At 39.7% G+C, this 14,934-nt stretch overlaps 1 protein-coding gene across 10 annotated transcripts in view; it reads right to left on the bottom strand.

The window, feature by feature from the left end:
• ptprfa (protein tyrosine phosphatase receptor type Fa) overlaps positions 1 to 14,934 on the bottom strand; it is a 349,532-nt gene that overhangs the window by 146,200 nt on the left and 188,398 nt on the right. For all 10 annotated transcript variants that reach the window (XM_008278153.1, XM_008278154.1, XM_008278155.1 and 7 more), the window contains one exon: positions 7,636 to 7,905. In XM_008278153.1, the coding sequence (XP_008276375.1) occupies positions 7,636 to 7,905 (270 nt within the window). The remainder of the gene's footprint in view (positions 1 to 7,635; positions 7,906 to 14,934) is intronic.

The raw sequence follows: 14,934 nt of genomic DNA, 5'->3' as shown, positions 1-14,934 counted from the left end.
CAGATGGTTGCATGTTCTCCTGTATAATCCATTTATAATGCACCCAGAGTTGGAGATCATCAGAATTGCATGTATTTATGGCAGCTACACATGGGGCTTGCAATGTTGAATTTTTAACAGATGTAAGAAATCCCCTCATTTCATATGGAGCTCAACAGGTGTCATGGAGCAGAAAAAAAATACATCTAATTTATGCACACAAATTACTAAATTGTGGACACAGCTCACTTAATTTCTTTTTGTGTGCAGTAACTATATTGTTAAATAAATCTTGACACACATGTACAGACAAACAAGTAAAATCTGGATATGCACATTTCCATCTGGGTGCAATTTAGATTTAACTGTCCGTGATCTGACAACTGCTTATTTTCAGTACAGGCAGCTGCACATTTTAGCAAACTGAAACACTGTCAACTGCAATAAAATAGCTATATTAAGAAGAGTGACAAGTGGAAAGCATATGATAACTTGGTCATTTGGCTTGTGCTATTTATCTTTTTCCCCATGATGACTCTGTAGGAGGATGCCTTACTTGCATTAAACATGGACAATCTGACCAAAAGAACGTGACTTTTGTGTGGCAGAATCGTGCTCTGAGTCACAATTCTCCCCACAATTTAGTGGAACTCATATGATGACATGATTGTTTGCGCACATGGATTACTGGATAAAAAACCTGTCACTTCAAATCAAGAAAATTGCACAAACAGCTGGAGACACCCACAGACATGTCATTGTTGTTTTTTCACAACTTCTCTAGTCTCCATTGCATACATGTGCAGTAGGTCATATCTACTTTTTCAGTGCATACATGCCACTTTCATGCATGTGCACTATTACCATTGTAGCGTAGTCGCTGCACATCCATAAGTTTTGGCCTACATGGGAACATGCCTGGAGGAGTCTGCATGGACTCTGGAAGACTTGGGAATGTGATGAAATTGACACTGTCACACGACCCTTATGTACTCACAGACGCAGAAAGTGTAATACAGCCTTAAACCTCGCTTTCACATCACTCTGTGTATATATGCAAACCAACCAGAAGTCCATTTATTCCTACGATAGTCGCTGCAATGTCCAGTTTGCTTGCAAAACTCCTCCTTCCACTATTTTTTTAAACTTTTGTGGCAGATTTTGGAAAGGCCGTACTGTGTGCCAGACAACACATTAGCTCACAGACTGTTCAGTTGTTTCACTACGTTGACAGTCAAATTGTGAATACATATGTATACATAAAAAGAAAATAACTTAACAGTTAGCTGTGTAATGTGTACCAAGTGCACACATGCTATAGCCGTTCAAACATCTTCAAACAAAACACAAAACTGGCTCCAAACTTGGCAGATTAACCTTCTAACTTGTTTCCCATCATGCATTATTGTTACATCGATCACCTTTACTTCTGCCTATAATACCTTTTGTTGCTTAGCCTTTTTTTTTTTTTACAAAATTAAAGCCATTTCAAAAAAACAAACTCTGATGATGCTAAGCTGACCAAACAGTGCTAAAATGTGCTGTCTTGACTTCTCACTTATCAAGAGTTGACAACAACCCTGTTCTATTATTTTTGCACATTCATGCTTATTTCTAGATCAAATACTAAACAATGTAAATGCACATTTATTGGTTGGTGTACATAAATGTGTTTTTTAAATCTTTCATGACACCTGCCAGGTCCTGCGATTTTACCATAATCCTGTCATAATATAAAGGTGTACATTTGAGAGCACTTTTGAAAAAGGACTGATTTTCTTCATTCTGTCCGTTTGCACAGTGTCCATAACACCATTCATTCTGTGATGTCTCAGTGTGAAAAGAGCCTTTCAGTTGTTCCAATTAAATTACTGTATTATAGTAGACCAGCAGGTCATAGAAAAACAATGGTAAAAGAGAGACGAGGGAGGAAAAACTGTCTGCCACGGTTGAAACCAATTTCTGAAAGACATTCGTCATCATAATTACGCTGTGGCCTTGATATGTAGTAAAACAGTCAGCTCAAGATCTGTGAGTAATACAGCGGAGACAGCCTGAATAAAATGAAATGCTATCTTGCATGTAATGTGTAATATGTTAGTGTGTGTGTGAGAGAGGGAATTAAAAACAGCTCAGACTATAAAAACATCGCGGTGGTCAGGACTTTGTGCTGCCGCAGTGAAAATGGATGTGCTGAAGTCTGAAGCGGAGCAGCGGGCTGTGCAGAAACGCTCACAGGCTGCCATTTGGGATGAACCACTGCAACCAGAGGCTTTTAGCTCTGCTGCTCCAGTCTTGACATCTGCTTCATTATCATGCAGTGCATTCAGCTATTCTTCTTCCTCTGTACAAACATGTGAACTCCAGCAGGCTGTGACTGAATGAGACTGCTGCTTTTCACAATTCTCCCTTCAATCTGTTACTGTAAAGCTAAAAATTACATGATACTATACAACTAAACCGCATCTCAGTTTTGAAGAAAATTTATTCTCTCCTTTACTACATTTGTTTGTTTGTGAAATATCCAAAGTATGTTTCTAATCAGGGCTGCAAGATGGAGCGGGATCTTTTTGTGTGGAGTTTGCATGTTCTCTCCGTGCAGTGTGGGTTCTCTCCGGGTTCTCTGGCTTCCTCCCGCAAGGTCCAAAAATGTGTTGAGGTTAATTGGTGACTCTAAATTGTCCATAGGTGTGACTGTGAGTGTGCTAGATAGACTGGCGACCTGTCCAGGGTGTCTCCTGCCTTCGCCCTAAGTCGGCTGGGACAGGCTCCACTCCACAATCGCTCTCTGTATAAGCTACCTAGGGTTAAAAATATGAGCCATTTATCATTGAGCTAACATTGTGGGGGCATCAATTTTAACCCATAATATGATATTTTCCAAAACAACAGTGAGTGGAAGCAAAATTTAAGTCTAATAATTATGGTCCCACATGCGAGATGAACTGCTGTCTCCTGGGTAAAAGTCCTGTGTCGGACTTAAGCCACCACCACCCATTCAAACTAATACAATTTGTGTTGCCCCCTGAAAGTGGAAACATTTCCTACTGCATCATACAAGGCTGTTTTCCACTGCAGGAATTTGAGAGCTTTTTTTTTTTTTTAGGGTAGTCCAAACCTTCCTACATGTTCTGACTAGAGAATCCGCCCCTATACCCCATGCAGGGTTGTTTTCAGGGTAGGTTTTCCTGAACGGCCCTGAAAAACACAGCTGGATAAGTCTCCACACTGTTTAAACCCAGAGAAGATGATGCTTCTCCTCTCTAACAATGCCACCAACAACATAAAATTCACAGTATAGACTAAGATAAACTTAATTTGTTCTATTTCCTACATGCTCATAGAACTGGAGTTACGCCAGGTAAATACTATTTGTTACTTTGATGCACTCGGTTGAAGCTGTCTGATTCACCACCGCAATGAAAACAGAAAGGCTGAAAGGGCCAATTAGGAGGTCATTCCTGTAAACACCACCTCACACCTGCTCTGAGTTCCTGCAGCGGAAAGCCACCTACTGTTACCTTACTGAGAGAAAATCTTTCTTTCAATGGTAATTGAGATGCAATTTCGTTGTATAGGAATGTAATTTTCGGAGACAGCACTGATTGATGATGTGCATCACCCTGAATGCTGACTATGAAATATTCAAGTAAAAAAAAGCAAAAAAACAAAATATTTGCGCACTGGGCTCCTGCGAGCATATCTGTCTACAACATTACGATTTCACAGCCTCCATCAGGTAATACAGCAGAGGCCTAACCAAGAGAGACAGGTATCAGGCCCCTTTAGCCACAGTTTATTGGGGGATATCTGTGGGGGATGTGGTGAATTTCACTCCCACTGGTTCATTGCAAGTAAAAAAAAACAAACAAAAAACAGTAAAATAAAGCTAACTAAAATAAACAAAAAACAAAAACAGGTGTACACAGTGAGAGCAGCAGAGTGGTGACGGAATTAGTGAAATATAGATTATAGTGCTAACTAGTAAACATGGAGTTTACATTAAAAACAAACATCAAATAGAAATTATAAGAGCAGAGCAGAAAACAGGATGGCTACTCATCTACTACTACTATCTATCTATCTATCTATCTATCTATCTATCTATCTATCTATTTATCTATCTATCTATCTATACGTTAAGAGATGACTTTGTTACTTTGCTCCCTTAAGTTTATGTAACTGAAAGCAGTGCTTGACTTTATTTGATGTAAATATATTCTGCTTTTTGCTGAGGCCATCACACATGGGATTACGCCTTGTTAATGAACAGTAAATGACATGCAGGTTCATTCTGCAGCGTCTTATCAAGCTGTCACAACATGTTCTAATACTGATATTAATGGCCGCTCTGTCAGAGACTGCAAATGGGAAGTCTTTATGCATGCTTTACCTGACCTCACTGTCACAGTCTCACCCCGGCACTGAGGAAACCAATCCCCAGCAAAGGGTCACTTCAAGTAAATTAAAAATACAAAGAAAACACATTAATCTACTAATCACTAGATACATTTTCTCGTGCTGAGCTGTTTCGTGCAGAGATTTGAGACATTAATCTTTGTGAACTCGTCGACTCGTTTAAAAAAACTTTGAAAACGACTTCCTGGTTTCCTTCGATCAACACCAGACATCACTGTCAATGGTTCAACTGTTTCTTACACAGTAATCCATACAAAAAAACTGTTTAGCAAAGCGATTCCAAAGCAGTGGAATGCTGTTTCCAGTAGGGCTGTAGCGTCCACATGAGCTGATCGACTGGCTGGTCGATATGCTTCTGACCAAATTCTTGTTGGTTGTACAATCACAGGCGTTCCTTTCATAATGAGTAAAACATTACGTCAATAGTCTTCCTGGAATAATCCATCATTTTGGGCGACTGAAAGAACAGACTACCTATGGACACCCCTGTATTTTCACAATTTTGAACTCACCCAAACTGACGGAGACGGCTCGTTTTAACTAATTTAACATTAACTGAACATTTATTTTTAGTCGACTCTAAACTAACTGACACTAAGCCAAAGAAGTGTGACTGCACTTTCTACAATCAGATGGCCAAAAAGTGGAAACTTTGCAAACAGCAGGAATCATATGAATAAGATCTGGTCTGTTGTTATTTCAGTGTAAAATAACCAGGTTCAAATGATTTAATATGCTGCAAATACTAGATTTCTATGTTTATTTACAATTCATGTATGCTAATAAGGCAAACAGGTAGAGTGAACTCAGTACACTGTGGCCTGTTTTGCTCATCTAGAAACAGACGGTATTCCCATGCAAGAGATCAGTTCAAAAGCAGGTACGATTTCAGTCCACCAAGGTTTTCTCTGGTGGAAAACAGCCCTTGTTTTCACACACCAGATGCTAAATCCTACCCCGGAAATTTGATGATTGACTTTGTCAGATTTAACTAAAGAATCCAGAGAAACTCAGCCAATATGCAGAATGAGAAAGACATCCATCCATCATCTATACACCGCTTAATCCTCACTGGGGTCGCGGGGGGGGGCTGGAGCCTATCCCAGCTGCCTCAGGGCGAAGGCAGGGGACACCCTGGACAGGTCACCAGTCTATCGCAGGGCTACACTTCGAGACAGACAACCAAGCACCTACAGACAATTTAGAATCACTAATTAACGTCAACATGTTTTTGGACTTGAGGGAGGAAGCCGGTGAACCCAGAGAGAACCCACACTGCACGGGGAGAACATGCAAACTCCACGCAGAAAGATTCCAGTGCCCCCACCGGGACGTGAACCGGCGACCTTCTTGCCACCAACTGCGCCATCTTGCAGCCAATGAGAAAGGCAATACCTTTTAACTCTGACAAGAAATACTTTTACTCTGATGACAAATTAGCTCAAGTTGGTAAGCTTACAGATTTCTGTTTTTTGTTCTTTGTCAGCAGCAACTGAAAACACACCGATATTGCATTTTCAGTGCTGACAGTGCCCAGGTGAAGTTTGCTTACTTCCAGTTAATTAGTCTCAAAAATCTGTGCACATAAAAACCAGGTGTGTGGATGTGATTCAAGCACAGAGAACAGTGTCCATGAACAGAAAAACACACTTGTGAGGGAGCATTGCTGTTCCACATGTAGAACTGTGGTCTTGGCTGTGATAAGTGCTCACCCAACTCTCCCCACACATTCGCAGCTGTTCAAGCTCACTCACTGGTCAAGTTGACTTTTAAGACTATAAAGGCGAGAGTAGCTTCAAGTCTTCTTTGATTGGTTATCTGACGTGTGTTTACTGGTTATTGCAGCTCTGAACAACGTCAACTTCTTCACAGTTATTGTCTGTCCTTTATGGTGGAGCGCTGTAGGCCCTCACAGAAAAAAAAAAAAGTTGTAAAAAATTATAACTTAACCTGTCAAAATGTAGTTTTCCACTGCTTATTAAACACAGCTAGATAACAGTGCCTAAACAGACATGTAATAAATTTCAGACGTAACTTCATGAATCGTTCGTCATCAATGTCATTCAGGAGCTTAAACATGCTAATTTATATACACACATGGACAAAATTGTTGGTACCCCTCGGTTAATGAAAGAAAAACCCACAATGGTCACAGAAATAACTGGAATCTGACAAAAGTAATAATAAATAAAAATTCTATGAAAATTAACCATTTGAAAATCAGATATTGCTTTTGATCCGTGGTTTAGCAGAATTATTTTTTAAAAAGAAACTCATGAAATAGGCCTGGACAAAAATGATGGTACCCCTCGTAAGACTGAAAATAATGTGACCATAGAGACATGTTCAATCAAGGTGTGTCCTCTAAAAAGGCCAAAAAAAAAAATTTGTGACTATTTTACGGCCATTTTCATTGAATTTTTAAAAATTATTATTATTGCTTTTGTCAGATTCAAGTTATTTCTGTGACTGTTGTGGGTTTTTCTTTTGTTAACTGAGGGTTACCAACAATTTTGTCCACATGTCTAAATAAGTCACAGGGTAAGAGACAGAGCAGTCACTGTGGGTGTTAAAAGTAAAGGAGCACAGTTATCATCTACTGTCCCACCTTCAACGTCTTAAAAGTCACCTTTAACAGTGAGCAGGTGTTGTGCGTTTACCAGAGCTTCATGTTCACATTTGTGCACACAGACCAGAAGTGTTCTCTGTGAGGATGTTTTTTCTCTTATGGATACAGTTCTGTGAGCCTGTATCACGTATTTGTGTCTGGCTTTTATGTAAATGGGGTTTTAGACTAACTAGGCTCCGTATCATTTCTCTGTGATGTTAGCATGCTAAATGTATGTGTTGTTTTGTGAGAACATAAAGGAAAGCCTGTGACAAGGGTGACATATGCCTCCGCTTGCTGTTGTCGCTCATGTGGCTAATTAACAGTTTGTGATACAGTTTATAGCTCCAGTGAAACACCATAAACCCAAAAGCAACAGTACGGCTGACAGTATCTGACAGTGACATGCAGTTGAAGGCTTGTTGAGATTACTTTTAAACTGCTTTGAAGGAGAAGAATTTTCATTTGAACTTCCAATTTGATTAAATGATTTCACTTTAAGGACTCCAGGACACTCTCTGAAATCTTTGCATCCCCAAGCAAAAAGTACAAATGTAATCATTCGTTCCATTTTTCCCCACATGTCAGATCCCATCCAGACACACCACCACCACACAGACTGTTTTGACCTTTGACAGTGATCTGGGCTGTTGTCTCGATCATGCCCAGGGAGGATATGGCCACACAGGTGTAGTTGGCAGATTGGCGGATGTTGGTGAGCTCCAGGACATTGCGGCCAATAGGCATCTCATCCTCACGGGTCAGCTCCACTTCACCGCTCATCCACTTGACGTAAGGCATGGGGGCGCCGACCGCCACGCAGGTCAGGTTGACGCTGCCACCGGGCATCACCTCGTGATTGGTGGGGGGGATGGAGAAACGGGGAGGCACACGGCGAACTGCAGGGGCGAAGAGAGAGAGTGTGAGAGGGCACAGAGGAGGGAGGTGGGAGGGGAAACCACTGGGCTGACTCAGTGTTTGACTGGCCTGACTCGTACTGTGCACCACTGTGTATGAACTGGTCAGGGTGAATGGTCCGATTAGCTTCTGCCTGGGGGGGGTTTACTACTCCATCATGCTCTTTGATCTGTTTTAGGCTGATTCATGGAGTGTGAAAGTGTTGCTCTGCTCTCAAGTCAGTTCAAAGCCAATTTATAGGCAGGATTTTTCTCCTGCTACTTAAATACTCCTCATCAGAACTGCTTTCAGATGAGATTTTAAGTCATGCTGCCTAAATGTTGTATTGATTGCTATCATCATTTTTGATGAGATGTTGACTGTTAAGCGCTGTTTTTCTTAGAAATTAATCAGTTTTAAAGTATAAAGAAGAGGTTTAATTTCACCATGTATGAGTGTGGTTTATGATGACATTATTAGCTCTGATTAAACTCAAGCGTTTTGGTCTAAATGCACTTTCAAAGAGTTCTTGTATTTATAAGAACAATATTATGACAACACCACTGCTGTGTTCCACATGATTTGGCATGGGATCCTACCATTCTATTAAATTTATAAAGACTTGTGTAATACATCTTTGTCTACTGTCAGTAAAGTAGGAAACAATCCAACAATGGAAAACACTTAACCCTTGAATGGAGAGCCAGATTTACATACGTGAAAAAAGAAGGCAAATTTACACAAGGCTGTTTAATTAATCATTAGCACTCAGTTTAGAGAAGCTGTGTTTTTAATGATGCGGAGGGTTAACAACAGTTCTGTGTTAAGCATCTACAGCATTGTTTTTTACAACAATATACAATTATATAGCTTTAAGTTACACTGTATGTTAATTATATCGCCCCACGTGCGACATGTAGTTTCGTTCTTGAGGAGTTGGCCAACAGCTGTGGCAGCAACGTGTGGTAAGTTCTTGTTGTCTCTTTTTATTATTCATTATAATTTATTATACATCTACTGCTGTTCCTTTCTAAATGCGACACCATGACTCTTTTCAACCAGAGACTCTTCAAGTTGTACCATTATCCCCATTTGTAAAATTCACTGTTGTTGCTCCTCCTTCTCTACCGGTTTCCACTGCAGGAACTAGTAAGCTGTTTAAGGGCAGCCTGAACCTTTGTATGTGTTCAGATGGCAAGGACTGCCCCTGTAGAACCTCTTTCAGGCGCGTTTTCAGAGGAGAAATAAAGGAATAAACCTACTGGCACCTGAAAAAACTGCTGCGTGGGTCTTATTACTGATTGGTTAAGCCTCTGATCACCAAAACTACTTGAAATGGCATATTATCTATCAGGAAACTGAAGCAAAATCAATCAAATCTAAGCCAAATATTTCATCAAAATCACTTTTTTCAATGTGTCTCATTTAAATATTTGCTGAAGATAAACTCTTGGCACCAGATTCCCTAAAAACGTTCAATTGTTATTTCTCCCTGCAACTGTTTGGAGGATTAAACTTGGAAAAGACAATGAGCACCTGCCTTTTAATGTCCTTGTTGATTTGCAGTCTTCTCCTCAACATCACTATCAACAATGTGAAATTTACTATACAGGCTAACAAAAATAAATCTCCATTGTTCTATTTTTTGTGTGCACATAGACTGGAGTTACGTCCAGTAACTACTGTTTGTTGTTGTTTTAGTGTACTCTGAGTTAACACCGCAATTGAAGGTGTTGAATCCCACATTACAATGGAAACAGAAAGGTGGAAAGGGGTTGTTCATGTAAATGTTTGCACCACTTTGCACTTGACCTGAGATCTCGCAGTGGAAAGCTGTAGATTAACAAATGCTCCAACCTATAAGTCTGGCACAGGGACCCCTTAGTGTCATGACTGAACTGTCCTTTTAAAGTAAGAACCTGCATACAAGGACTATCATCTATAATCTGGAACAAAAAGGATTACTTCAGCCTCTCAGGGCTCCATGATGTCAAAATGATATTATGCCACCTTTCCTCTCCTGGACATAAACGCTACCTTAGGCTGCCATGTTCACTTAGAAACTGGGTAAATGGAGAGTCTGTGCCTAAGGCATGTCACCAGATTTCTTTGGACAACGAGGAGTTTCCCGCTGGGCTGCAAGAATTAAAATGCACCTGCAGTCTACTGCACTGCTTCCATCCTGAAAGTGAGCTAGAGAAGAATTCTCCTCTATTGTTAGCTCCCTTCCTGAGAAATCTCCCCTAAGTGGTTCCTCATTACACACAGCTGAATTAGCGCAACAGTCTTGTGTGAGCATTAACTATGCAGACAGCTCTGTTGCAGCACTGAAGTCTTCGCTCTCTTGACTTAGTCAAGCGCACAGTCACGAAAATCTGACTCGCAGTGTAATTTAAGCTGTGAGCCAGAGAACTGGTGTGAGGAGCTTACACTGCGGATCAGAGGCTTTTCTGAGGGTTTCGTCTTGGTTTAACTAAAGAAGGAGAAAAGCAGGGTTACACATTCTACCACTCTACCTCTGAGTGTAGAAAAATCTGATAAACTGTGAGAAGTGACGGCGTTAAGAACTGTGAAGCAGCAGCAGTTGTAGTGCGCACATTATGTTTGGCTGACCAATGACTGACATGCGTGGGCTAAACGTTTCTGTGGCAGAAGAGATAATGCAATGTTTTGGGTGTTGCTTTTACAAGAACAGCATTGTTTGCTGGCATGAGAAGCTGGAGGCTCTGAAATGCAGATGGCTGGCATTAAAACGGATTCCCGTGGAGGCTGGAATACTGCAGAGCCCGATGCTGAGGAGGAGGAAGATTTAGGGGCAAAGTGCAAGGTCGGGTAGGTGGTGTCTCAGAGGAAATCTTTTTTTCAGCGACTGGTCATTTGTTTGACATTGAGGGCATCTATTTTGAGGATTTGATTAAAGGTACAATAAGGTCAGATGAGATCACACCCGAAGTATTTATTTTTTGGGTTGATATCATTATTGATCAATGACTCAGCGTTATTTCATGCTCAGAATTCTGTCTTTAAAAGATTCGGTAACTTTTATGTCATTATGTCTTTGTTGTCATTACTTTAAATCATTATTTTCTCAATTTAATCCTCTTTTTGAGGTGACTTTTATTGATGTTGCTAAAAATAGATCCAACAGGCAAATAAAAAAAAAAAGAAGCAGTCACTCATCATGGTTGTACAATAAAAAAAAAAGGTCTAAATCATTCCACAGGAAAATGACTGCAGCAAGTATAGCTAGGTTGAGGTTCAAACAGGGGGTCAGGAGCTCAAAACTAATCAATTATCTGATTAGTTTGAATAATCCAGAAGTTTCTTTTAATCTTAGGTTATGACTATGAATTTCCCAGGTGATTACACTGAAATTACACTTCAGTCATGTCGAACAACTGGTTGTTAAAATTTCTGGCACCAACTGAGGGTAGCAATATTTAATTGTTTAATCGATTGATCGTGCACATTGTAAATTATAACCTCACCCAATTTGCTTGTCTGTTTATGTTTGTTGCCTTACCTGATTTATTTTTTTGAGTCTCTGGTTTGTTTGTTTTTTGAGATTTCACAGTGTTTCCAGATCTCAACAGTGACTTTGGTGAGAACAATGCCAACATGTCAATATTTAGCAGGGAAAGTTTAGCAGTTGCTATCTTGGTTTTGTGCGTTCGCATTAGGGGTCGACCAATGCTTGAGCCGATATTCAGCATTTCTTCAATGATCACTAATCTATTTTTTATTTTTAACAGGTCCCCCAAAAATGAATTAATTTAAAAACATGCGACATTGGCTCTGATGCAGCCTCCTCTATATCTATAGTTGGAGACGAAATCTCTATGTGATCTCAAGCAATGTTCCGTCCACAGCACTCTATGATTCATTACAAGTCACAAATAATAGCCGATCAATACTGACGGATTCATTTGGAAATGTAATCTTTTAATTAAACACATATAAAACATAAATAAAGGCATTTCAACAAAGTTGGGCTGCAAGGTGGCGCGGTGGTTAGCACCGTTGCCTCGTAGTAAGAAGGTCACCTGGGATCTTTCTGAAAACCCACGCTGCACCCCGTCCAGGTTCTCTGGCTTCCTCCCACAAGGTCCAAAAACATGTTGCAGTTAACTGGTGATTCTAAATTGTCCGTAGGTGTGAATGTGAGTGTGCTTGGTTGTCTGTCTCTAAGTGTAGCCCTGCAATAGACTGGCGACCTGTCCAGGGTGTCCCTTGCCTTCACCCTGAGTCAGCCCCCTGCAACCTTAGTGAGGATTAAGCGCTGTATAGGTGATGGATGGATTTCAACAAAGTTTTGCATTTGAGCTGTTCTAAGTTTTTACACCAAGATTTTCATTTTTGCTCTAAATGTATATTAGTTCCAAATATTGGTTTTCTGCCTCCTTGATGACCAACAATCAGTATCGGCCTTAAAAGAAATTTAATGGAACAAAATGTGTTGTTCCAAACTTTAACACTGCAAACAACACAGTATACTGGCTTTGGTATTATAGTAACAGCAGCAGCAATTAGTTAATAGTTGAAAAATTTAATTTTGTAATTTTATAGTGTTAGAACATTATTAATGTACTTTCCTTTTATCAGTTACATTTACCTCTAACATTATTATCCATATCATTAGAGTTATAAGCTTTACGACCAAACAGTGTTTTAGTTTCTGTCAGTTGCCACAGAGGACAATAAAGTAATAGATATTTTGTTTGTTAGATATTTTGTATTTATTATGTCATGAATGTGATTATATGATGATTTTATGATATATTCAGACATTTTCATGTTGGCGGATGGACATTGTGTTGCTTTTGTTATGGTACCCTAAAATTATGAGGAGAAACTGGAAGTCACATGCCAAGCTTTTACTGCATGGCATAATGTGGAACAATCTAATGGCAGTGATAATTTTTCAGTAAGTGCACAGTAAAAGTCAGGCCTTGACCTTTGATTCCCAAGTGATCCTCCAACACACACAGCTGGCCTGTGGCTAATGTGGCCATGTGGGAAATGTTTCACAGCCAACTTTGCTAATAAAGATGAATACCTTTTTATTTGGATGATAGTTAATGATGTTCCACAGACGTGTTTGAATTGGAAACTCTAAAATCTGGAAGCCAACAAAGTGGTGAGACAGCGCTCTGTGTGTGTGTGTGTGTTGGTAAAATTGAAACACTAGAGCCAGCAGTACATCAGAGACCTGTCTAATAGGCATCAATAACACTGAAATTACCTGTTTATTCTCTTACCATGAGATAGTGGGGGTGAGTAGTGCATTACAATAGGATATATTAGCTTCAGCTGGCCAGCAGTTAGACTGAATCTGAGTTTTAGAAAACTGAAACTAGTGAATCTTTAGCAAACATTTCAGTTTTACATGGCATGAATGCAACATGAATCAAAAATGTAAGAACAACTTAGCAGTAAAGCATTATGGGAGGTATTTAAGGTGACATAATGCAGAGCAGCGCCAATACCTTCCCTAATATTCCTACACCTATGATCTATTATCTATAGCTCCCCTAAAAGGCCATGGAAACTGTTATTGTTATTTGGTAATTGCCCATTTAGATTCCTTCAAAGTATTTTTATTCCCTTCCTATTCCTTCCGAGCTATGCCAGTGTACGTGCTGCAGCACATAATGCAGAGATATCCAGGGTTTTAGATGCTGAATAGAGTCCACATTTGTGCAGTATGCTCAGCGTATCCTAAATGTATTGTAAATATTCAGCCACTGGTCTAAGTGTTTTAATGGTATTGTCTAATGCCATTGTTGGCAGCCAATCAGAGTTGATGATAGCTTTTATTCAGGATTTTAATTGGTCAACATGGCTTTAGACTTGGGGCTTTAGCAAAACCTGTTGTTTTGGGTCCTCACAGTGCTTTCACTGGGATTTTGTGTTTTCATGTGGCCAAAAATTTCGGTTGGGAACGAAGAACAAAGAAACTCCCCACTTTTTAAAAATATCCATGTACAAGCTGCAAGAGTGGTAGCAGACTAAGCAAGAGGCCTTTTTTGTTAGAATGCTTTACAGCTCCTCCTGGAGGCTCCTGAAGCCTATCCGGGCCAGATGGGATATGTGTTTTCTCCACCCCCAGGCCTCCTTCCAGTTGGATTTATCTGGAATATTTCCACAGGGAGAAGTCCTGAAGGCAGCCTGATCAGATATTGCAGCTGACTGTTGTCAGTGAGAAGGAGCAGCAGTCCTTCAGTAATTCTGAACCCTTTACTCCATTTCAATCCATTCCTGCAGCTTGTATCCACAATATCATTGTTTCAACCACTGTCCAAGGCTCAGGATCACAGGCGAACGTTGAAAGGTAGATCGACTTAAAAATTGAAAGCTAAGCCTTTGGGTTCAATGCATTCTTCATGGTGACAGTCTGGTACAATGCCTATGAAGAGTTTATTAGAGATGCAACAATAATTGATTAGTTGTCAACCATTAAATTATTCGCACATATTTTTTTAATATTTGATTGATCAGTTTAAGTAATTTATTGGGAAATAAATATTTAAATTCTAGCTTCTCAAATGGGAACATTTTCTGGTTTCTTTACTCCTTTGTGTCAGTAAACTGAACATCTACGGGTTGTGGACAAAACAAGACATTATTATTAATATTTCTATGATGACTATCATTATTATTGCAGATCATTACTATCTGACATCTTAGAAACAAAAAAACTGCTAAATTTAAAAAACAATCGAAAAATAACCAAACATTACAGTAAGTGTGAGTGCATTGTAATGTTTGTACTGCACCAATGTATTTGTCAACTATGTATCCATCTCAACCTCACTTACAGATGTTTGAACTCCCTCGCATGTGACTCACTTCCAACTCCAATTCACAGAGGACTACGTAAACATAATGCTTCATACATATTCATTTTTTCATACATATTCATTTTCTGACATATATCAGGGTTTAATAGTTCAAGGTAACGTATACATCCCTCTCCAGAGGATTTCCTTCAGGATTCCAAGGCACTGACACTTAGACTGATTAGTCACTAC

The sequence above is a fragment of the Stegastes partitus genome, unplaced genomic scaffold (assembly GCF_000690725.1).
Source record: "Stegastes partitus isolate 25-593 unplaced genomic scaffold, Stegastes_partitus-1.0.2 Scaffold117, whole genome shotgun sequence".
Classification (NCBI taxonomy): domain Eukaryota; kingdom Metazoa; phylum Chordata; class Actinopteri; family Pomacentridae; genus Stegastes; species Stegastes partitus.
This window is presented reverse-complemented; position numbering and strand designations above follow the sequence as displayed.